Here is a 25,002-nt window from a genome sequence, read left to right as displayed (position 1 = left end):
CATGATTTGCCCCCAATTTACCCTTCCCTTACCTGACATTTAATTTTATTCCTCAACCTGAATAATAAATGAAATAATCATAAGTCAGAAAACTTTTCAGCAAATAGTTCTTTTGTACTCTATTTGAAGATATTAATTTCATTCTGTTCTTTGGATTGATGTAAATTCCATGTAGTTTACTTTTGTTTTAAAAGGATAAATCTGATGCTTCAAAGCACATTTCCAGAGCTTTGCTTGTAAAACAGACATTATTGTTGGCTACAGTGGGAAAGACAAAGCCACATACAGATGTTGCCATCAAAGATATTCATGGTGAAGCATTACTCTAGAGAACACTGCAGACCTCAAGCCTGGGTGGGGAGGGGTAATGTTAGATCTATGGGGTGTGGGGGGGTGGGGGGTAAGACCTCGCTTGAAGTCTCCTTGCCTTTCTTTCCCTGGACTGGCAGAAGCAGAGCAGGACTTCTGTTCACCTCCTCCCTGCCCCCCCAAGCCAGCACGATCCTCTATCCTTTTTCAGTATGACTCATGGGCTCTGAGTATGCATCCCAAATTGCAATATTGGGGTTTGGGGATCTGCAAAATGCCTTGGCTAAAGAATGAATTGCAACTAATGAGGAAAGGTGTCCCCACAGCTGTGGAAGGGGTGAACTAAGGATACACAAAATAGGCAAAAACCCATTGGTTTTTGCCCAAAAAAAATGAAGCAAGAGAAAATCAGGGGAAGTGAGTTTTGATTGCATCCATTGCCCAGAGAGAAAACAACAAAACAATGTAATTTTGAATTCTTCTTGAGTCTTCTAACTAGACAACATTTCCAGAGAAAAAATAAATTGCTGATAAAAGTCACGGGGCCTTGGGTAAATCCGGGGAAGAAGTCTGGGGAAGCTTTGATTACAGTTGACAGCAGAAATGAGAGATTTCAAAGTCCTGTGCACACCCAGGTTGGCTAATTACTGACTTGGGAGGGGGGTGGTTTGATTTGTTATATTTAGCAGAAACCATAAGAATTTTAACAAGTTATCTCACGCACATGCAAACTGCTGTGGTCCAATAGCTCTAAAATTGTTTGAACATATTTCGAAAAGGCAACTATGGAAAAACTAGATGTTAATTTCCAAATCTGTGCAACATTGCCTTTAAAACAGTGATTCCCAAACTTCAGTCTTCCAAGCATCATTTCCCGAATTTTTGCCCCATCCTGGGCCATCTTTACTCCTACACATGTAATGTCATCTTCGGATTGTCTCATGAGATCTTTTACCTTAAGGGAAACTTGTGTCAGTCAGTAACATCCACTAAAGAGAACGTGGAAGTGAAAATAAGTACAAGATAAATGAGACCTTATTTTTGCGCAGTAAGCAGAAAGTTCTGAGTTGGTTCATAGTTAAAAGAACTTCGTTGAAAAAGAGAATAGTGAGTGTTAGAGAGTCTAAACACTACTAAGGCTTTAAACAGAGCCCTTCTTCTTGGTTTTATCAGAATTGTGTGAGGGGAAGGGTGAACTGGCTTCTCTGGTTGTGAAATTCAATATACATTACTGCTGCAAAAAATTGACATCACTGGAGCCATTTTTAAAGAGGGTCAGAGGAAAAAACCCAGAAAAGGTCACATCCCTGGAACAAACCCTCAGGTTGCCTCTAACCACCAACATTCCAAGAAACCAACAAGAATGAAAACATTCTGTTTGAGAAGACTGGTAAAGGGAAATTTTTGCCTACTTTACCTTGAGAGTCCTCCACCTGACCATGGCCTCATTCATTTCTCATCTCCCATCACCTCAACCTTATTTTCCCCCTTTATAAGGACCCCCAACCTGGACTCCTTCTCAGAGTATGTTTTGGGTTTCCAACCTGTGCTCCCTGAATTGCAATTCTTTGATCCCCAATTAACAGCCTGTGCCTTTATAATAGTCCCCTGAATTTTCAGGTTCACACTTTGGGGAATGGTGCTTTGGAACTGAAAAGAGAATGGCCCTGTGTGCTCCAGAAGATTCTCCAGAAGTATTACCTACAAAAGGCAGAGGCAGCCTTAAAAAGCAATGAGCATTCAACACTGGAAGCCCATAGAGACAGAAAGTAGACTAATGGTTGTCAGGGACTAAAGGGGATGGCAGAATGTAGGGAGCAGCTAATGGTGAGGATGACTTTCTCTTTGGGGCGATACAAATGTTCTGGAATTAGAAAATGGTCATGGTTACATAACCCACTTTATGAAAATACTAAAAAAAAATCACTGAATTGAACACATTATATTTTATAATGAGAAAATTATATCTCGAGAGAAAGGAATGAGTGTTCCTTATTACTGTGGGTATTTGTGCAATGGTGGGGATGCTGAGATTCTGTGAGAGGACCTCTGTGCTGCCTTCTGATTGGAGATTCCAGACATCACTTGCTTACCAGACTTCTAGGCTACAGGACGCTTGGATTGGCCATACAAGCTGGGCACTGCTAGCAAGTGCTTTAGATGCCCTCCTTCCATGACACCCTGCCTCAGGTTGCCTGCCTGAGAACTTTCCCCCAAAGAGCCTTTCCTGAATGTAGCATAAGAGGCACTGGCTTGCTCAAGACTCCTGGGCTTGAAGCCAGGCAGGCTGCTTACTAGTGGTGTCATCCAGGGAAACATCTGATCTGTTCGAATTTCTCCCCTTATTAGCACCACTAGGAATTAGGGAGAAGAACACTACTCCCTCCATGTTGTTGCAAATGGCAGGACTTACTTCTGCATAAGGCTGAATGATTTCCATTGTGTGTACAGACTACATTCTCTTTATCCATTTTCCATCGATGGACACTTAGGTTGTTTCTATGTCTTGGCTATGATGAACAATGCCGCAATGAACACAGGGGTGCAGAGATCTTGTTGAGATCCTGATTTCAATTCCTTTGAGCATATACCCAGAAGTTGGATTTCTGGGTGATATAGTAATTCTGCTCTTAGTTTTTTAAGGAAGCTCAACAAAGTAACTGCATCACTTTACATTTCTACAGTGTAGAAGGGCTCCGTTCTCTACATTCTCTTGCCAACATAAGATGAACCTCCAGGGCATGATGCTAAGGGAAATAAGGCAGACATGGAAAGACAAATACTACATGATTTCAGGAGTACACATTTCATTGCACAAGATGAGTAAGTCCTAGAGACCTACTGCACAGCATCATCATTGTCATCAGCACTGTGCTGTGTACTTCAAGTCTTGCTAAGAAGGTGAAGCTTGCACTAAGAGTGTGTCTGATGATTACAGCTTCTGTTCAACTTCCTGAATTCCATTCTTTCCTCTCATTCCCTGCTTCATAGGTAGATGCCTTTATTCCCTTTATGCCTTTTCTACTTTTCTTTCTGACTTCCCAATCAGGATCTCTAGAGCCTCATCTACTCCTAAACTCCATTCTCACATTTCCAATGCTCTATTGGCTATTTTTTTACTTCCCGGAATGACCCCAAATCCAGCTCATAGGAAATAGAATTGCCTTTTTTCCTGACCCAAATCTGTTCTGCCACTTGACAGTTAATGAGTATTAAGTAGAACACAATTCCCTGTACTAAAATGTACTTTTCATGAATCACTGCATTTCATCCTGACAATTCTAAATGCAATTATTTTTCTTATTTTATATAAAAAGAGATGGAAGATCATTAACTTTCCTGATTACTTAACTTGCCCAAGAACACTAAGGTTGGGAAAAGTAGTTTCAGGGCTTGGATTCAGGTCCACTCGGCGAAGCGCCCACATTCCTCAGCCTTCTGCCATATTGTCTGCTGTCTTTTGTGACTGCAGAACTTTTCAAGTAGTCCCCCAAATTAAAAACGTCAGGATTCTTTGATTCCTCCCACTTTCTCATCACTATATTCCATCTGTCACAAACCTGTCAAGTCTACCTTGAAAAATAGTCCTCAAATCTCTTCCCTTCCCTCTATTTCCAAAGCCACGTTTGTTCTAGAATGCCTATTAGTTTTAATTGCCTCAAAGCTGTGCAAGGGGTTAAGACGCAGCACTATGAAGCTATCCACAGCCACTGCAGCACAAGTTCGATCCCTGGCCAGGGAGCTGACCCACATGGCACAGCAGACCTCCCCTTTCTCGTCTGCTGCTCCCCTCAGCAGTGTATGTCAGTAGATCCACCTGTTCTGCTCCCCACTCTGTCTCTGGTGAATCCTCTCACCCTCCACCCCATATCTCTGGCTTACACTTCAGCTCTTGTATGCATAAATAAATAAACCTTTAAAATAAAAAAAAAAAAGCTGCATCAGTCAGGTACTCTCAGTCCAAGCTCCTCTCCAGGTGAAGGTGATCTTTCAAATGCAAATCAGATTGTGTCATACCCTGCTGAAGAGCCTTCAGGAATATCCATGATTGACTGGATAAAACCCAGTTTCCTCAATATGACACAGAAGTTTCCTCAGATATCTTCACTCCATCCTTCCAGACTCATGCCCCACGCCCCTGCCTTTCTCCTCACTTTGTCCTGTTTATACATCCTTGTGATTGTGAAGAACAAGGATGCAATCAATTTAAATAATGTTGTGTTCATCTATAAGAATCTGTTTCTTCATTGAACACTTAGTTTATTTTTTAAATACACCCCCCCATGAGTCATACAAAAGCCTGAGAAATCTTAATGGTATTGTGTCAATGTCATTTTCTTGATTTTGACAATGTACTATAGATAGTTGAGGAAGTTGTTACCAGTGGGGAACCTGGAGGAAGGGGAGGGAGGCCCTCTGCTTACTATTTTTGCAACTCCTTGTGAATTCATAATTACTGCAAATTAAAAAGTTTTTAAAAGTAGCATTTGAGTTTTCTGCACAGAAAGCAGCTTGAGAAAAATAGTAACAACTAAGTACTACACCTTCAAGTGAATATATTATTATATCAAATGACTTGCCCTTTGAGCTGGGTACCTGATGGTGTGTGCTGGGTTTTGCGTTGGAAAGGAGAGCAAACTCTTACTGGCAGTAGAGCAAGGGCTGGACTTTCAAACTAGACAGACCCGGGCTGAACTCCAGCTCTGCTGTTTATAAACCAAATGAACATGGCAAGTCACTTAACCCTGAACCTTATTTCATCATAATTACAGTAAATATGATCATTTGACCTAGTTCTAGGAGCCTGAGGATATTTTAACAACATAATGTATATAAACCAGGTAACAACCATAAACAAATCTTGGTTCGGGCTAGCAAATCATCCTGGCTCTACCTATGAAATGTGTCTCTCTTGAACCACGGTTTCCCTTGCTCGTCACTGTACAGCTTCTCTCTCGGTTTCTCCCCACTTCTCCCGGGGCTTCCTCTCTGTTGTTTGGCAGGCTAACTCTGTCCTACTCAGCCATTCAGTGTTGTGCTCATAGAGTTCTCCCGTAAGCGCTCCCTTTGGTCAACTCTGCCCCCTTCTCAATCTAACTCATCCACTCCAGAGCATCCATGGACTTGGACGCTGTCTCCAGAGTCCTTTCTCCAACCATATTCTGAAAAGGTCCAGCAAATATGTGCAAATATGTTGCAGGTCTTATTTGGGCTACCTGGATGAGACGTCCCACGGACACACAGCTGAGCTCAGACACCCTTTCTAGCGCCACTTTGACTTACTCCTTCTCCCCAAAAGTTCCAGACCAAACAGGTGTTCTTCCTGACCCAGCAGACTACTCACTACACGGAAACCCTAGTAGTTTTTGTCTCCTTGGCCCAGAATAGTTCCTCTTCATTTTCTGGGGGCCCAGAAAACCCCCCTCATTACCTAGAACTCGGCTCTACTGCCACTACCACAGGACACCTTCGCTGAGTTTCTGAGTGAGTGAAACCTCCCACTATAGCACACACCGTGTCTTCCTGGTGCGTCCCCCTAATAGTACCTTTATTTACTTGTGCAATTATTTAACAAAGGTCTGAGCCCCAAGACCCAGCAAATGACAGACAGAGGTTGTGTTGCCTGTATTCACCCTTGTATCCCCAGACCTTAAGCAGCACCTGGCAGATGGCAGATGCCCAATAACATCAGTTATTTCCATTCAAGTAATAAAATAATTGTAACTACAATGATTGCATAACAGGCATTGAATTATGACTGATATCCATTGTCCTTTGTAAGATATGTTTTGAATTTCCATCACTCAAATACACATATATGTGCCTATATACCTATGTATGTACATAGGTATCTGTATATATGTACATATGTACCTTTTAATTACATAGGCATTACATAATACATACGACATAGCTATTATATACATATATGGCATATATTTCAATAGTAATACATACACATATATAATTATGTCTACTTAAGATAGCTTGTTTGAAAAATGAGGGAACTGAGACTTAGCCAAGTTAAGTAATTATTCCAATGTGCCCACACAGAGACTTGAACTCTAATAATTCTAGTGTTCTTTCTCCACCCATATTCTGTACATCAGAGAAGTGCAACTATTTCCCAGGTATTATCAAGTAAATATTTACACATTTAGGGCTTTTTGCATGACATGGACACATTTGTATTTGGATCATATAAGTAGCAAGGAAAGTCAGGTTAGTTTTTAAATGTGGATCATCTCCTTTATCTCTTTACACTGTCCTCTCTGGATTTGGTATTGGTCAACTATCAGGACCACATGGTTGCTACTCTCCATTCAGAGGGGACATTTCACTATGGAAAAGGAGATTCAGACTCACCATTCTTATTGCAGTGGTGGGTGTCCAGCCTGCTGACCCCCTCCAACCAGATGTCCTCACTCAGAGAAGAGTCAGCATCACCAAAGATACTGCCACACAGCCAGGATTCAGAGGCACTGAGGTCAAAAAGAGATGAGAAGGAACGGCGGATTCTCTTTTTCTTTCTAAATATTCTGAGGGAGAAATGAAGGTGGCATGATGAATAATGAATGGCAGCCATCTCGGGTTCCAAACAAAGAATTTAGTGAAAGTGATTTGACGTACAGCGCTGTCCTATGACTTGCCGTTGGGGTGTGCCCTTGTCATTTATTTGATTACCATGAGAAGAACATTCTTTGTTTTCCACTAGTCTCAAAAAAGAAAGGGATAAGTGGATTCCAACATGAAACCAAACTCAGCCTTGTCCAGACTTGGTCAGCCTACCCCAAATAACTTCCAAGCATGTGTGTGTTCCAAATCCCCACCCAGTATGAGTGTGCGCATTGCTGTATGCCATAGAAATGTTGTGGTTGTTTGTTACTCAGCATTATTGTGTTGTAGCTGACTGATACAATCAGTACATGGTGGTTTTGAAACAAAAGAAAATGTATATGATTGCCCAGATTAATTCATGTAGAAGTGAACTCATTTATCTTTGCTCCGCCACACATGTTCTTCCTTTGCTTATTATTTTGGTAAACCATCCTATTATATATCCAGTTGACAAAGTCAGAATCCTCAATTTCATGCAAGAGCCCATTTTTAACTAGAACTCTCACATCTAAATAATGACCAAGTCTTATCTCTTTGTTATACTCTTCTTCTAGTTCCCCATTCCTGCTTATTTATCTCTGCTGCATCTACTGTCTTTCAGTACCAGGAGACCCTGCCTTCAACTTCCCCTCTCTTCTCCCAACCATCCACCCTTTGCATGGTGATCAGTATTATCTTGCTAAAAGTAAACCTGATAATTTGTCAATGGCTCCCCTTTCTCTACCGAATAAATCCCCAACTCCTTATCCTGGGATTAATTCTTTCCCTTCAGCCCAGCATCTGTGCTCCTTCTTCTCCTTTGTCAAGTAGCCATTTCCACTCAAGTCAAACCCCCACCAAATGACATGTCATTCACCAAGGTGTATCAGGGTTTCTCAGAACTCTATGCCCACCCTCTTTCTCTGAAAGTCCCCTGTCTGACATCTATTTTAGCTAACATCTGTTATCTCTCAGGACTCAGATCAACCATCTAAGAAAAATAGGCCCCATTTTATTCTCCCCTCAACTCTATTCAGACTTCTTTTCCAGCCCCTGTGTCACTGTTTTTTTGTTTTGAGGTCAACTTTCCCTACCCATTATCAGCCTTTGTGTTGCCAGAGTCTGGAGCAGTAATGGGCTCCTTATAATGAGAGTCAAATGAAAAAATAAATGGATGGATTGGACATCAGATTCCTTCATATATTATCCTCCACTTACCTAACTAAGTTCTCCTTGTACAGAACACTGGTCTGGGATGGGCTCAGAGTTATGTTGCCATCTTCGTCACAGAGGAAACTGTTTTCTGTCCAAATGTAGTAGCCATTGGTAAGGAGTCTGGGACTTCGGCGACAGGTAAGGTAGGAGCCCGTCAGGGGGTCAATGGAGCAGCATTCAAAGGAACTGTCATTGTCCAGGTACCCACAGGCAAAACTAAGGGGGATAAGCAAAGTCCTTCAGATCCCTGTCAAGTATATCCAGTAACGCAAAAACCACATTTCTAGTCTCTGTGAATGAAAACACCTTGCATGCCTGACTACCAATCACTCTGCAACTTAGAATGTCACTTCCTCTCCCCACTATCCCTTAAGCCCTTTGTCCCCCTCAACTCTTCCCCTTAAGCCCAGATGCCTCATTTCATTTACTAGTGCCCACTGGTTTTTATAGGTATTTTACTTTGTAAAATCGTCCATTATATAAATTGTCCAATATTTGTCTTTGTCATTTTGACTTGCTTAACTACACATCATTCCCTCAAACCGTTTTTGCTTTGTTGTAAATGTCAACATTTCATGTTTTCTTTTTTTTTTTAATAGAGGCATGTTTTATTTATTTATTTATTTATTTGTTTGTTTGTTTGTTTTGTCTATATTATACATGCACTGGGTACAGTCAGAAGCGCGGGAGGGAGAGAGAATTCACCAGAGCCAGAGCGGGGAGCAGAGCAGGCAGAAGGACTGAAGTACACTGCTGAGGGGAGCAGCGGGCGGCAGGAGAGGTCTGCGCGCCATGTGGGACCCTCCTCCAGTGGCCGGGGAGCAGCCGGGGATCGAACCGGCGCTGCAGAGGCTGCGGGCAGCTTCGCAACCCAGCGCTCAACCGCTGCGCCACCGGGGAGGCCCGTTTTCATGTTTTCTTATAGTTGAATAATATTCCACAGATAGATCACATCTTCTTGATCCAATCCTCTATCAGTGGACACTTAGGTTGCTTCCAAATCCTGGCTATTATAAATAATGCATGAGCCCTTCATACCATCTATGTTCTTCACAAAATGCTAGAGGAAACATCAGCCGATGTCTGCATAAGTACAAGGACAGGTGGAAAGATCAAAAGAAAAGGAAGAAGTAAAGGGCCTTCTTTGCAGAACTTGAACAAAGTGGTAGACACTACATGTTTTAGTGGAGCATAACATTTGACCAATGCGGACTTTGGTGTAGAATATTGTTGCTCTTTTTAAGTGAGATAGAAAAGCTTATTTGAGAAAACATCAATTTGAGAAAAAGTAACCACACATCAGTATTCAGCAGTTTCTCTACTTACCAAACAAACAATCCATATTCACCCATAAGCTAGCCCTCCTGACCCCAAAAATGTTCATTGTTAGGTTAGGTAAATTTTTGCTTTTATGTGCATGGGACTGAAAATATATATCTGTACCAAAAAACATACATGCATATAGTTAGCCATATTGCCATAGCTAAAACTATTCATTTTAAACCAGGAAAACAACAAAATAAGACATCCAGGAAGAGATGCTTTTCTTAGAAAAAAAAACCCCTTGGAATACCTTGGGAAAATGCATGTGGGGGACAACTCTCCAGAATATTCTCTCTCAGACCCAGACCTGGAAGAACCTGCATAAACAAATGAGAGAGACGTATGAATTCATCACCCGTCACCAGCATGCATGATCACAAACAGTGGTGGCTGCAGGGAGGCGTGAAGGCCTGGTCCTGGCTTCGGCCAGATTCCAACTGGTTCAGCCCCCAATGGGTCAGCACTGACAATGGTCACCAGGCCTCTCCTGGAAGCCAGAAATGACCTAAGGGCTCTGCTGCTTCTCTCACTCAACACCCCTTTGGGAGCTCCTTAGCTCCCACAATAAATCATTAGCAGCAAACTGACTTATGAAGAGAGGGAAGAAAACAACTTGAATGAAACTGCAGAAAACTAAAGTCAATTAATCAGCATGCTGGCTATTTTAGCTTACTCAGTAATCTAAGGAATTCAGTCATCTGCCCAGTCTGGCTCCTTGGTGCATTTTAAAACACTTCCATTGTTTAAAAAAAAAAAAAAAGTAGCCAAAAGGGGGAAAAATTAAGTTCTGTTTGTTTTATAGAAAATATTTTCTGATGTATGAAGTCTGTCAGTTTTCTTAATTAAAAAAAAAAAAACACAACACCCATTCATTCCATCTTAATCAAAGAACCAAAGACATGGCAACAGATTTCAGTTGGAGAAAGCTGCAGCTGATTAATATTCTGAACTCTGAAGTAGAATTTCTTGTTGTATAGTAATGGTGTGAAAACTTCTGACAGACAGGCTTGGTGAAACTTGATTCCATTACTGACAATTACTATCTAGGTCTAAGAAAGGAATTCAGACTTTCAGATGGAGCTGGCTGATTTATAAAGAGAAAATTGTAGGTGTGTGTGGGAGGGTTAGAAGTGGGGTTTGGATAGAAAATAACAAGAGGAAGGAAGAAACTTGAAACCACTACCGTTTAACAACGCCCTTGTTTTCTGCAAGTAGCTACCAAATCATTCACTATTTTTTTCATAGACAGTTTTGCATCTTAATAGTAGCTGATAAACAACCTCCTTTCACATTTATGCACGGGCATCTAAAAAAAAACAGCTATTTTTTTTCATACTAAAAGGAAAAGTACCACATTTCTCTCAAGGAAAGAAATGAAGTCAAAATCATTGCCAAAGTGAACACTGGCATTTAGGAAGCACAAGCTACTGACAGATGGTTAATGGTATGAGGATCAGCAAAATCAAAGCGAGGAAATTGCTAAAAGAAGTCTAATCGTTCAAATGATAATTGCGGGTAGCAGAGCTCCTACGTGTACTTGCTACTGGTGTTGACATCACTTGAGATAGTCGGTACATCTTGGAAAGGCTGCTTGTTCAAACTTCACAGATTTTCTGCAAAAGATGTTAAAAAAAAAGGTGGATTATATATTAAAAATAGAAAAATGATGCCAAAACAGATGGCATCTACTAATTGCACTAGTCAGATTTGTTGACTTAAATTATACAGATATAGGATTGAAGGCTGGAGAGCAGATTGAAGGACCACTGAGATTATGTCTACTGACGATTTTCTACTCATTTTCTTTCCATTGTCTCAGTGCATCTAAATCATCTTTTTTTTTTTTGGTAAGGAAGAACATTTTATTTAGAAAAGCTAGACTTATAAAAGTTGACTTGTAGTCAAAACAATATAATGAAAAGGAGTTCTTTGATTAAGAAATCAGAAAAGATTTGGCTCCAGAGACCACTGAATAAATATATTTGTATTTTCCTCATCCAGTGTATATCCGCTTCATTATCAAGTTTCAAACAATGCTTGGGAATTGGTGTCTTTTGCTCAACAGCTCGAAGCATTGACAGCCACAGAGAGGAAGGGCGGTCCCTTCTAGTTGCTATCGGCCTGGACATTCCTAAGCAGCATAAGCAATACTGCACTAAAAATAGCATATGATTCTCATGAACATATCATTTGCTTTTTCAATTACAAATTAAAGACATTTCCACAGGTGTAAATTATTAAACTTTTATTATTTACCACTCATCATAATGTATATCTTCAGTTGAAAAACCTGCTTAAGCCAATGAAACCTTGTATATATCACTGTTCTAGCAGTTTTATAAGGAAGAACTAAGTTCCTTTCTGATTTACCCCTTGTATCTACATTTTTTAAATATGATAACTACTAGTGGATTATCTTTGTAGTTCTCATCCAATAAATGAAACCAGGTTAGTTTTTTAGCTCCAAATTGATTCTTTCAATAAATCATACAAAACCTGTTAGAAAATATAGATCCTGGCTATGATAGGGGACCTTTAGAGACGTTAGGCGAACCTTCTGACATCTCTTGAAAGACCTCTAAATCAAAGTACATGTGCATAGATTTCACTTGTTTGGAAAATAACATCATCTGCCCTGTAATAGAATAGTAAGTCACTTGTCCCTTTGATATTTGATCAATACAATATGAACACATTCAGTCCAAACTATGTTCCCCACACACTAACTTTAATTTTAAGCCAACATACCCTGCAGCAGAGAGCAAGGTCTTAGTACTGCATCTTAACAAATACTAGCAGCAGTCTAGTAACAGTGCATGCAGCATTAGTAACACAGGAGAGACTTTAGCTTCAGCTCTAAAAACTTTTCAAGAAACAGAAGAGACAGTCTCTCTACCAATTTCATCAAAGCAACACATCTGTTCTGACAAATAATTTGCCCAAACATATTCCTTCCAAAGGAAGCGCCCCATCTTTTCTTCCCATTGATAAATGACAAAATAATTACTGGTATCTGAAGCTTCCTGCAGGTGACAGTCAGAGGAGCGATCCAGGACTTAGCAGCTCTTCAGCTGAAAATAATGTCAGAACGTCAACAGGTGCTGAAGTCACTTAAGAAGGGAAAGCCCATCTCCCCCTGCTTCTGAGCGACGCTGTCCTGGGTCAGGCATTTGCAGAGTTCTGTCTTCTGCAGTCTTTTGTGCTTTTGGATGTTTCCTAGAATAGCAGAGCATGAAGTTCTTGGGAAAGTCAGCGCTACCAACACCCTTGTTTTCTTTCAAAAACAGCCTGCGGAACCAAAGGCTGACAGGCACTCTTTGAGGTCACACTTCCTGTTGGGCTCACGTCAATATCAGCACTTCACACTGAGGAGCCTGGGGAAGACTCAACAAAGTCTCCTGGAGCAGCCGAGGGATGTGCAGCCCCCGCAGCCGGCCAGCTGGGTGCACCGTGGTCACTGAGGGATGATGCTCTGAGCTAACTCCTCACCCTTAGAAATGAGAAAAGCTTCAGAGAGACCAGCTTCTTGTTTCTCATCTGGCCATGTTCAGCTGAGGGTTGCATAGCACAAGTGTTCTTTGTCCCAGTCAATTCCACTTCTTGATAATGCACAGACACCATGTAAATTCACTAATGTAAATTCAGGACACTATGAAAGACCAGGAGCTTGAGCTGGTGAAAAGGTGTGTGGTGGTGATATACTGAACCCCCAAAGACTTTGGAGCCCCCCAAGGCTTTGCAAGAAACTACGGGTGCCATTTTACATTTATATTTTTGCAGAGCAGAAAGAACTTGATGCAGTTGTAGGTCCCTACAAATCTCTGTTACTGCAAGCAATAAAAGAAACAGCTTCCAGGGACTCAGGAGGTGCCCTGGGGGCTTGCAAAGAGCATGGCCCAGACTGAGACCAGACTCTGTCTGCATGACCAGGGAGTTGCATGCAGACCTGCACTTAACTTCCGTGAGCTGTGATTTTTTCCATTATAAATGCAGCAATATATAGACATCACGGGATGGCTTGGAGAATGAAATGAGATCCTATCAACAAGAAATAGGTGTCCTCAGTTCAGATGTGAAAGATGTATTCCTTATCCATTTTATGTCAATCAACTACTCTTTTTTTTTAACAGTTTTATTTTATTTTATATATTTTTACATCATTTTTCATTTTGCACAAGGTATGCATTTTCATCTTGGTTATAGTCCCCATATTCTTTTAAGGCCCCTGTTGCCCAGGGTGGCAGAAATGCTAATACCAGTCTTTCTTTGGGGGCTCTCTTTCCTCCTGAGGTTATGCCACAAAACAGCATCTTCTGTAGAAGATGCCCCAGGCAGTAGCAGCTATTAGATGAGCCCCTCTCCTGCTGGCAGCTTTCAAAGATGGCCCTCAAGGATTCTGCATAATTCCTCCCTTTTTTTAAAAAAGATTTATTTATTTATTTATACAAGCACTGGATACAGTCAGAGCGCAGGAGGGTGAGAGAATTCACCAGAGCCAGAGCGGGGAACAGAACAGGCAGACTGACGAAATACACTGCTGAGGGGAGCAGCGGGTGTGGCAGGAGAGGTCTGCGTGCCATGTGGGACCCTCGCTGGTGGCCAGGGATGGAACCGGCGCTGCAGAGGCTGCGGGCAGCGTCTCAGCCCAACTCTCAACCGCTGCGCCATGGAGGAGGCCCATAATTCCTCCCTTTTAAGTGTGGGCTGAAGTTAATAACTTGGTGGTGGAAAATAAAATAAACAAACAAAAATATTATATTGGGGAGTGTACGTGATAACATCATACTAACATTTGCTGGACGTTCTTCCAATTTTATTTACTTATTTATTTATTTATTTTTTTAAATTGTACTTTATGTGGCTTTTTGAAGTCTTTCCTTAACACTAGTAAAATGTAGTTTGAAACTTGTATTGTTAAAATGCAAGGTTTTCAGTATATGGGTGGATGGATAAAATCAAGTTACATAAACCATGTAAATCCCAACATGAACTCTGATGTTGTGAGTATGACCTGGATCTACCCATTGAAAGGACTGCAATTCATGACAATCCAGTTGCAACAAACACCTCTAGTTCTTAGGTTTCCACTTCTAAATACTAGTTCCCTTCTGAAAGGAATCAAAGCTCTTTAGGGAAATGCTTGATTTCAAATCTTGGCAGGAAATATCCAAGATGAAACTCAATATCTTATTATTGAGAGAGAGCAATCAAAGACTAATAAAATCATAACAAAGGACACCTGATTAATCTTGAAGGGGCTGAAAGATAATTTGTTGCTCCTGAATAAAATGAGACAAATGTGATGGGTTATCACTGCCACCGTGAGAGTACAGTGGTCTATTTCTGGATGGCTGGACTTGCTAGTCCTTCCTGGCTACATACTTTGATGAAGCAAGTGGCCATGTTGGAAATGGCCACATGGCAAGGACCTGAGGATTGCCTGAAAACCCTGTGAGGAACTGAAGCCCTCAGTCCAATAATGGGGAATTCAGTCAACCAGCATGTGAGTGAGCCCAGAAGTGGATCCGTGTCCAGTTAAACCTTGAGATGATTACAGTCCTGACTCACACTTTGTGCTCATGGAAGACACAGAAGAGAGAAGGCAGATTCCTGACCCATAGAAACTGTGATAACAGTGTTTAAGCACCAAGTCCATTTTTCACTGGCAGGTAACACAGTCTTATTTTCTGAGTGGTATGTTACTCTGGTCCACTTGGTCAGCGGCCCTGCTGCCTTGGTGCTAGCCTCAGAATATAAGTGCATCAGAATATTCTCAGAATTCAAAGCTGCCCTGGTCACATTTGCCTAGATTTTCCAGACAGTCGTTCTGCTCCACATTCTATTCCGAGAGTCTGGTACCCTCCTTCCAATAATTCATAATTCTCCTCCTCTTCCTGCTCCTTCTGTTCTTATTTCCATGGACTAAAAGAACAAAAATAGCACTCTGCCCCATTACACATGTCTCCTCTCCCCTAGCAGGGCCACCACAGAGGCTGAAGTCAGCCACATGGTGCCTTTGTTTGCTGTGAGAACCCTGAGGTGAGAAGCAAAGAAAACATCTGGAAAGTTCACAGTCTGTGTCCACTCCTGCCACGGTCATGAGTGTCTGGAAGAGGGAGCGGGAGATAATGGCCTGCTGCAGCCTCGCTCTACAGGGGCGCTTTTAGGATAAGAGACTGAAACAAACTTTGGTCCTTCCATCTCCCCAATACAGATAGCTCTGACTGAGCTGGCTTTGTAAGATTAAGGGGTGGCTTTGAAATGATCCACAGTCTTCCCTTTTATCAATTAACCAAGAGGAAATGCTACACATCAACCTCCTTTCGTGAACTGAAAATGCTGGAAGTGAACTAGATGTAATTTTTTTTCTTTGCTAAAGAACAATTATGTATTCTTTCTTTTTTGTATTTCCTTAGAGTGTTGTTCATTTTTCGACAGTATGTGTCCTCATAGTCCTCCCATCACTGTAGCTCCCTTGAGCCATCACCACAGTCCCTTGTGCTCCTATCTCCCCTGTTTTGACCTCTCTTCTCCCCCTTCCCGGCTATATGCCTCAGATCTACTGGCAGCTTCCAAGTTTTGTCTTTCTGCTGACCTTTTGTTTGGCTTGTGTATTCTTTCTGTGCATGTAACCTACCTACACAGATTGAGGCTAACCCCCTGAAGGGAAGGAGGGAGAGGCAGACATGCAGAGAAAGCTGCTGAGGGCCTCCCAGCCTAGGGCCTTCCATTTGGCTCTAGCTGACCTTTGTAATAAATTTCTCTGTTATTCAACTTTGAATTCACTGTATCGTGGTGATCATTTCAGTTGGCATTTCTCACCCTCTTCTTTCCAGCTAATATCTTTTAGCGGAGGATGGGAAAATCCTTCTCATTGTTTCAAGAGCCTTTGCTCCATCAATGCCCACAAATCCTCTTTCCCAAAGAGCTGATGCCAGACAGACACACTGGTACGTTTCTTCCCAGCCTGGTGTATATTAGGGTCTCAGGAATGATTGTAATAATTGACAGCTTGATGGAGCCCTCCATGTGCCAGGCAGTGTTCTAAGTTTTGCTGCTTGTTTTTCACATATATTAACATAAAATTTAACCAGAAGAGCACTGTGTTATTTACAGGTGAGAAAATTGAGGCACAGGGAGTTCAACATCTTGCCCCGAAGTCACGTAGCCAGTCAGTGGTGAGCTGGCCTGGCAGGGCGGCTTCTGAGTTTGTATTCTTCACCCATAAAGGGTAACAAGGCTGTTAAACACATGTGAGCATTTCCTTGGAACCAGGCATGGCACAAAATACTGCACGGGGAGAGGGAGAGGGATCAAAACAGGGGAGGAAAGAACGCAGGACTATGGTGATGGTGCACAGGGGAATTGGTGGTGGGAATTTTATGGGGACTACACCTCAGAGGAGAAAGCATGCTTTGTACAAAAAGGAAGAATGATGTATATAATAAAACTTAAAAAATACAATTAATACAAAAGAAATACTTCATAATAGTCTCTCGGGGGCTGAGGGGGATTGGTCCAGAAACCCTCTCCCCTTACCAAAGTCTACAGCTCTGCAAGTCCCTTATAGGAAACGGTGCAGTGTTTGCATATAACCTACGAACGTCCTCCCGTCTACTTTAAATCATCTCCATCATACTTACAATACCTAACACAACGGAACTGCTCTCTCGGGGGTATTATACTGCTATACTCGAGGGAATGATGACAAGAAAAAAGCCTGCACGTGCTCAGCACAGATGCAACCCCCATGGACCTAATCAGCAGCACATATTTTCCATCCATGGTTAGTTGACACCTCAGATGAGGAACCCCCATTAAGGAGGGGCAACTGCATATACGCCATCTTGTTTAAATCTCTCATAGCCCCAGAAAAGAAAGATCGTTATCCACATGTAGGGCAGAGGTTTACAGAGCTGACATAGTGTCTCGATATTGCCAGACTCAGAACTTAAGCCTGTGGCGCCCACTGGACTCGGCTCTGTTCAGGCCTGTTCTTCCCCGTGCTGTTCCTCGCACCCAGACTTGTGTCTGCTCCGGAACCTGCACACTCACTCTTCTCTCTGCCCAGAATATCCCCCCCAGTAGCCACAAGCTTCCTTGTCTCCCTCAAGACTGAAATGTTTGGTCCTTAACTAAATCAGCCTCGACAGCCACTCTATCCTTTCCCTGATTTATTCTTCCCTTTGCTTTTTTCACAGGGTCACATGCCATGCCCATTTATTTTTTGTGATGATAAATACTTTGTTCAGCTAAAATGTAAGCTCTGTGGAGCCAGAGAGTTTTCTCACTGGTCTTCATTTCTGTAAGCTGACTAGTATTATCACCAGTGCCTGCTAAATGAGAGGCTATCAATGAATCTTTGCAGGGTCAATAAATAACCAAATTAAAATGTAGGCAGAACTCACTTTGGACCCTTGATTCTACATACCATAAATCAGAGTTTCTAAAAGCATGTTCCACAGAATCCACAGCCCTTCAAATATTAATGGAGTATAGGTATGGGTGGCAAAAAGGCTGTGTAGCAAATTTCAGCTCACTTTCACCACTTTTAACATAGTACTGGTAATGCCATCTAGAGTAATTAGGCATGAAGAAGAAATAATAGTCCTCCAAATCAGAAGAAAGGAGCAAAATTATTTCTCTTTGCATAGGACATGCTCTTACATGTAGAGAACCACAAAGATACACAAATTCTGTAGTTGCAGGATAAAAAAAAATCAATATGGAAAAATCAGCTACATTTTTACATATGAGTAACAGACTGTCCAAAAAAGATAGTATGAAAACATTCCCAGGCCTCTCTGGGTGCAAGGAGTTAAGTCTCAGCACTATGAAGATATCACCAGCCACTGCAGCAAGAATTCAATCCCTGGCCAGGGAGCTGATTCACATGGCACAGCAGACATCTCTTGTTTTACTTGCTGCAGCCCTCAGCAGTGTATTTCAGTCAGTCTGCCCGTTCTGCTCCCCACTCTGACTCTGGTGAATCCTCTCACCCCCTGCACCTCTGGCCTATACCCCAGTTCTTGTATGCATAAATAAATGGAATAAATCTTTAAAAAACAAAGGAAAAATCCCATTTCACATTATACTATAGCATAAAGAAGAATGAAATACTTAACCAAGGAGGTGAAAAGCTTATACACTGAAAACTATAAAATATTGATTAAAGAAATTAAAGACAACACAACCAAATGGAAAGACATGGGCACACCTGAGTTCATGACCTGGAAGAATGAAAAGTATCAGGATGTCCACACCACCCAAAACAATTGACAGGTTCAATGCACTCCCTATCAAAACCCACGGATATTTCCATAGAAATAGAAAAAAAAAATTCCTAATTTCATATGGAACCACAAATGACCCTTAATGGCCAAAGCAATTTTAAACAAGAAGAAAAAGCAGGAGGTATCACACTTTTAGTCACAAATAGCTCTTTGAGCAGCCCTTTTGCTCCCTTCAACATCAGGTTCTTGGTCTCACAGCTCTCTCTGTAAGTTCCCTTTGGAACATGCATAATATTTCAGTTTTTGAAATGAACCAGGTTTTTATTGATGCTGGTCTCCCTTCTACGCAGTGAGCTTTGGGAGAAGAAAGAGGATGCTTTTCTACTTTGCTATTGCAGTGTCTATGATAAGCGTGGAGTCTAGTGCAAGAAGACACAACAATAAATGAATAGCATTTTAATCCAAGGCTGATGGGCTCTTTGCCACATATTCCACAGGCCAGAAGGAGGTGGATGGGCTGAATGAAGCCTGGAAAGGCAAATGATCTGGAAGGAGCTGGAGGCTAGTCATTTTATCACAGCAATGATGCCACAGTAAACATCAATGCCCAAATCATAGTGGCTTAAGGAGGCAAACTCTAAATCTTCCATGTGGTGGCTTTGCAATGTGTCATCTTCCTAAGCTGAACCACATGTCCCAGAGTTCCTTTCCTTGTATGTTGCTTGTTAGGATGGGTCACAAGTGCATTCTGTAAGGAGTTGGAAGGTGGGAGTGGAACATGAGCCTCCGTTACCCTTGGAAGGTTCCCCTTCACGCATGCTTTCACCGACCTGCTGATGCACTGCTTGGACTGGGCTCCCAGCCCCACTGCCCAGCAGATCACCTCATCCCACTGCCCAGATCCTAGTCCAGGAGCGTGGCTTGGCAGCAGGAACACCTGCTCCTCCTGCAGAGCATCGAAAGCAAGGAGGTTGGAGGCTCCGAGATGGGAGGGGCCCATGTAGGACTCAGTAATGGATGGATGCATGTCCCAGCTGGCTCTTCCTGGATTCCAGTGGTCCCTGATCACCCCCACTTCATGCCAATCTTTGGCTCCTGACCAACTGTCCTAGAACTTGAGGTTCAGCACCCCTGAAGCAGCTGAACCAAAAGCTCCTTCCAGTGTCTATAATTGTTTCAGATTCAATCTTTACTTAAGAGAAATCACATATACTACATCATTCCTAGTGGTTTTCTTCTTGACTTGAACCAGATCAATATGCCCTTTCTTATGTGTGAGGTCAACCCCCTATTTAAGTATCTCCTAGTCAGCATCATTCCTGCTGGCTCTGCTTCTTTGTTTGAATCTGACCAACATGCTTTGTCCTGTGTTGTTCCTTGTGTCTTCATGCCAAGAGCCACACTGAAGGATGAGCCCCCAAGGGGGACATGCCTGTCCAAATGCAGAGGGAAAGAATGGGAGAGCTGGCAGAAACTCACAATGACTTTTAAAGCTCCTTTTCAGAACTGGCATGTGAAAGTTCCACTCTTATTTCACTGTCAAAGTAGATCACATGGCCACATTCAATGGGATAAGGAAGTACATCTCTTCTTAAGGGAATACTAGGCTCACAGGGCCCACAGGGGATACGCATTGAGAAGGAAAGGAAGAACTTGAAATTCTGATGTAATTTATAATCCTTCATCTTGGTCTCAGATATTTACCTCCTTTTCTTACTTAAAAAAAGTTGTATTTACTTCTCCACAGAGGACACCCCAAAATTCTGTTGAATCATAGCAACAGACTCCAAGTCCAGGTTTGCAAAATAATCCCTACCTCAAAGTGGTTCCTGTCAATATGGAGACTTGTGAAGCATCTTGGCCCTCTACTCATGTCAGTACTGTAACAGGCCCAGAGCTTCCAACAAAACTCTGCCACGTAGAAAGGGGAGGAAAGGAAGACACACAGCAAGGGCTGGTGATTAGAAAGTCGAAGGGCCCTGTGCTCTGTGGATGGGAAATGCTCATAATAAGTTCCTGATTCTGCCCCCAGGAACCCAATCAAGACAATTGTTTGCGGTGCTTTCCTTTGGAAAGTAAAAGTTACTCCTTTTCATTGCTCTCTTCGGCCACTGCTGAGGAGCAGACAATATGGTTTCAGTGTGGGCAAAGCCATTTGCTCAGCCCCCTTTCTGTTCTTAGAAGTTGGGAGGTGGAGAGGTCAGCTGACACCTTGGGGGTGGTAATCTCGCTGATATCAAGTTGGCACTCTTGGCTGCACAAAACATACAACAGAAACAAAGTCAACAGCTTTTGTCTACTAGATTCCCATCAGTTCCCTGTGCCAGGATCTGTACTAGGACTCTTAGAGACCTACCTATCGCTCTGTTTCTAATTGTTGGCACCTTGAACTTGTCACACTACCCATTTTGGGGTCTTTGTCATGTGTCATATGAATAATGCATGGGCACTGTCTCTGAAGAGTTTTCAAACTGCTTGGTTTTATGAGAACTAGATTATGATGGCAATTTGAGTGATCAGATTGTAAAATGAGAATGTCACTTAGGGAATATTTTACCTGTGGGTAATGTAAAGGGAGTAGGGATGGGGATTTACATATAAATATTTGGAGCACATGATAACAATTCCATTGTAAGCGATATTCTAAAAAAGGCAAAAAAATCAGGAAAATGTTAAGCTGGGATCAATTTGGATTTCTTTAAATGGACTCACATTAATTCCCTGATAATAGCATTGGAATATCTCGTGTCCAGACAGTGATAGAAAAATAAAAGCTCTAATGGTTTCTTCCAGCTGTTAAAATCTATAATTCCAACACAGTACTTCATTTCCTTTTACATTTGGTTTTCTTATAGTTGAGTTCTCCAACTTCCTTGTTCACTCATTATCTTTTTAGAATTTGTGCAATATTTCTCACAACAATAATTTCTCCCTCAAAAACACCCTAGATATGTCCTTACTGTTTGCTCAGGGCTCACATGTGAGTTGCAGTGGGAATATGTTTTTCTTTTTCTTTCTTTTTTTAAAGAGAGAGATCAAAGAAACAGACTGACAAATAGGAAGCAGCTCAGAGGAGCAGGTTCCAGAGATACTGATGAGCTTGTGAAAACCCTATAATAATGCCTTAATAAAAGCTTCCATTTTTGGCGGCAACTCTGTAATCCCTGGCAGCAAATACAGGGCTTGATGGAAAGTGAGTCCTCAGAAGATGTGTGTTTTCATGGAATCAGAGAGTGAAGTGGAAATATCCTCTGAGAATATAAGCCTCGATCTCCAGACCCCTGTGCAAGATGTGAAAGAGACATTAGGAAGCACCTGGGAGTTTTACATTCATCATCATTTTGCAAAACATGTAAGGCTTGTCGTATCTAATTTAGTCCTCATTAATACCTCTGTAAAGTCAATTTAAAATTTCCATTTACATGTGAGGAAGGGAGAGTCAGAGAAATATCTAGTCCCCCAAATGTTCTTGTGATAATGTCAGATGCGAAATACAATTTCTGGCATTATTCTAAATTGCTCGTTCTAAAGTGCTTTCTTATTTTAAGTTGCTATTAAAATACAATAACAAGTGGTGTTTTAATTTCCTGTAAATTTATAGTCCCCTGCGATAGTCAAGATACATATCATTCTTGAAAAAAAAAGAAAGAAAGAAAATCAAAGGGTGTTTACCCTCCTCATCCTGGTGAAACTGGCTCTGCTGAACGTTTTGTAAAAACACAAAAGAGGAAGTAATCCTACACCTGACCACAAAGTCCTGTTGCCTCAATACTTTTTTACTATGACAAAACCATGATCTGTGGCAATGCCTGAGCTGACAAGTTCTCTGCCAGGCCCACCTCCCCCACCACTCCCCCAGTGGAGGACTGTTTCACCTGAATGTCAGGCAGTAACCTTGGAGATGGAAGTATTGTTTTCTGGTGGTGCCCAAGAAGACAGATGCCTTGAAGTGGTCAGTTTCGGCACATATTCTGACTCTGCACATTCTTGCAGGCAAACTTTAATCTGGGGTTAAAATTACCTGTTTTGGGGACCTCCCTGGTGGCACAGGGGTTGAAGACACAGCAATTATCAAGCTATTGGCAGCCACTGCAGTACAAGTTCAATCCCTGGCCAGGGAGATACCGACAAGTCGCGGCAGACCTCTTCTGTCTCACCCTCTGCTCCCCTCAGCAGTGTATTTTAGTAGATCCGTCTGTTCTGCTCCCCATTCTGTCCGGTGAATCCTCTCACCTCTTGCACCTCTAGTTTATACCCCAGTTCTTGTATGCCATAAATAAATAAATCTTTAAAAATTTTTAAAAAATTACCTGTTTCTGTGTTGGTCTACTCAACTCATAAATGCCTCAAGATGGGGAATTAAGTGCATTCATCAGATGCTCCTTGGTCCTACCTCTGCACTTGGCACACTGCAGATGTACTTGTGGGAAAGACGTGGAAGTAGAATGATGTAGTTTATTAATCAAAGAGCTTGAATCAAAATTCTAAAGAACTATAGGGGAGTAATAATTTTGGAGACTGCAAAGAACTCTTCCTTCAAAGGACATTTGCAATGCTACTCCCTCCCTGTAGTCTCCTTGATTTGCTGACTCACAATGAGTATCCTACTTCCAACGGATTCATATTTAGCTTCCTGTTGTCATTGGTTGTTTCTGTGTCCATCTCCCCATCGTGGCAAGTCAACTTAGAATTTGGTATCTAGTTTTATGTTTTTTCCTATTCTCTCATGTCTCCTCACCCTGTTTCTAACATGAAGTAGAATCTTAATAAAAAGTTTCTTGAGTGATTAACCAGTCAATGAACAAGGAAAGATTTTAAGCTTGGAGACTGTCTGCCACATTTGAGGGTGCCACTGAGTGCAGCTAGCTCCATCTCAAGGAAAATAATGATAACTAAGAAGTTAAAAGTATTCACCATTGGGTCGGTGTTCATTTGTATACCTGCTATGTTCTGTTGCCGACTGCCTCCTTCCCCAGTTTAACAATCCTCAGCAATGTGTTCTACATGGTAGACACTTCCTCTAAAAGCAAGCACTAAGGAATCAGTGATATGAACGTTAGGTCCAGCTCTCACTAGATTTGTTTCTGATTTGGTATGGTTTTCTAGATTTGCAAGCCAGGAAGAGTAGCCTTAGCTTTATCAGCTGCCTGCTTGCACTGAATTTGATTGCATCATTTGCAACAAAACCACTCCTAATACTACTTGCCTGAAACCTTCATATATATAAGGCTCATTTAGAATGACTTTTAAAATGCAGAACTCCAGTTTCCTAAGCAAAGATACAGATTAAGACCCAGGTACTTGTAGTGTAGCAAACTGCCCAGGTGGGCCCAACACAGATGACTGGTGGCGATTTTTTTCAAGCCAACATATTTGAGAAAGACTGACAAAGTTAATGGAAAACAAGAGTAAACATCAATAAAAATCAGAGGAGCCACAGAGTATTGATAGATAAAACGACAGAAAGAAAAATGAACATGGAGTCTCCCTAACTCTAGGTAACAACCAGAGGCTGCTGGGAGTCAGGCCCCAGCCAAGCCCATGTGCCTAGGCATGTTGGGAAGTGCAATGACACAGCCCAAGCTGAGAACCAGGTAAAATCACACCAGCAAACCACATCCAGGATTGCAATTCAACCAATCACAACGTTTCTATCAATCAGAAATGCCCTGACCGAAAACCTCATTTGCATAAAGCAGAACTAGCCCAACCCCTTTTGCCTATGTAAGCACTTACCTGAGGACTCTTGGACACGTATCTGAAATGCTTATTGATTCTCTATTCCTTGGCCTGTAGACCTAACACCTGGAGGAGAGGGGAGGTACCTCCCTCTGTAACACTATTGCTAATACAGGAGAGAGTGCTATAACCCAACTGAACTTGGATTGCACAGTTAACGGCGTCGTCATAGAAGCTGAACTAGAAGCTCATCCCTGTGGTGGTGTGTAAGGGTAAGGTAAAAAGTGTCAGGCTTTTCTGCCCTCCCGCCATCAGGATAGATGATGGATCCTTGCGGTCCTGAATGCATGCCTGATGGGGGCACCTGGAGTAGGGTGTGGGCATAGGTAGATGGGATTCACCTGGGCTGAGACTGGGCTTTTAGGGATGGTGTCACAGGGACACCAGCAAAAGCCGAGAGAGAAGCAGAGAAGGCCAGAGAGCCCAGATAGAGTGAAGACTTGCTGGGGGCTGGGAGGCCTGCCAGCCTCCCGGCCCCCCAGCATCCCTGCCTGCCATGTACCTGGTAACCCCAATAAAAGACCTGCTAAAAGCCACTGAGGAATCTGACCCCTCCTTTACCTGGTCTGCATGGGATCAGAAAACC

At 42.1% G+C, this 25,002-nt stretch overlaps 1 protein-coding gene across 6 annotated transcripts in view; it reads right to left on the bottom strand.

Moving 5' to 3' along the window:
- Nucleotides 1-24,431, bottom strand: part of TMEM71 (transmembrane protein 71) — a 35,836-nt gene extending 11,405 nt beyond the window's left edge. The window contains exons 1-6 of one of the 6 annotated variants that reach the window (XM_037501632.1): nucleotides 18,878-19,056; nucleotides 12,452-12,660; nucleotides 10,976-11,057; nucleotides 9,695-9,761; nucleotides 8,125-8,337; nucleotides 6,676-6,848 (exon numbers count right to left, since the gene is read on the bottom strand). In XM_037501632.1, the coding sequence (XP_037357529.1) occupies nucleotides 6,676-6,848; nucleotides 8,125-8,337; nucleotides 9,695-9,761; nucleotides 10,976-11,021 (499 nt within the window). In that variant the 5' untranslated portion in view covers nucleotides 11,022-11,057; nucleotides 12,452-12,660; nucleotides 18,878-19,056. Of the gene's footprint in view, nucleotides 1-6,675; nucleotides 6,849-8,124; nucleotides 8,338-9,694; nucleotides 9,762-10,975; nucleotides 11,058-12,451; nucleotides 13,401-15,012; nucleotides 15,201-18,877; nucleotides 19,057-24,413 lie in introns of those variants that run through there. The other 5 variants (XM_037501653.2, XM_037501640.1, XM_037501646.2 and 2 more) reach the window with 5 other exon arrangements.
- Nucleotides 24,432-25,002: the final 571 nt, after the last annotated feature.

Source organism: Talpa occidentalis, unplaced genomic scaffold (genome assembly GCF_014898055.3).
Source record: "Talpa occidentalis isolate TD23 unplaced genomic scaffold, MPIMG_talOcc4v2.1, whole genome shotgun sequence".
In the NCBI taxonomy this organism is placed as follows: domain Eukaryota; kingdom Metazoa; phylum Chordata; class Mammalia; order Eulipotyphla; family Talpidae; genus Talpa; species Talpa occidentalis.
The sequence above is the reverse complement of the archived record's forward strand: the minus strand, read 5'-3'. Positions and strand labels throughout refer to the sequence as shown.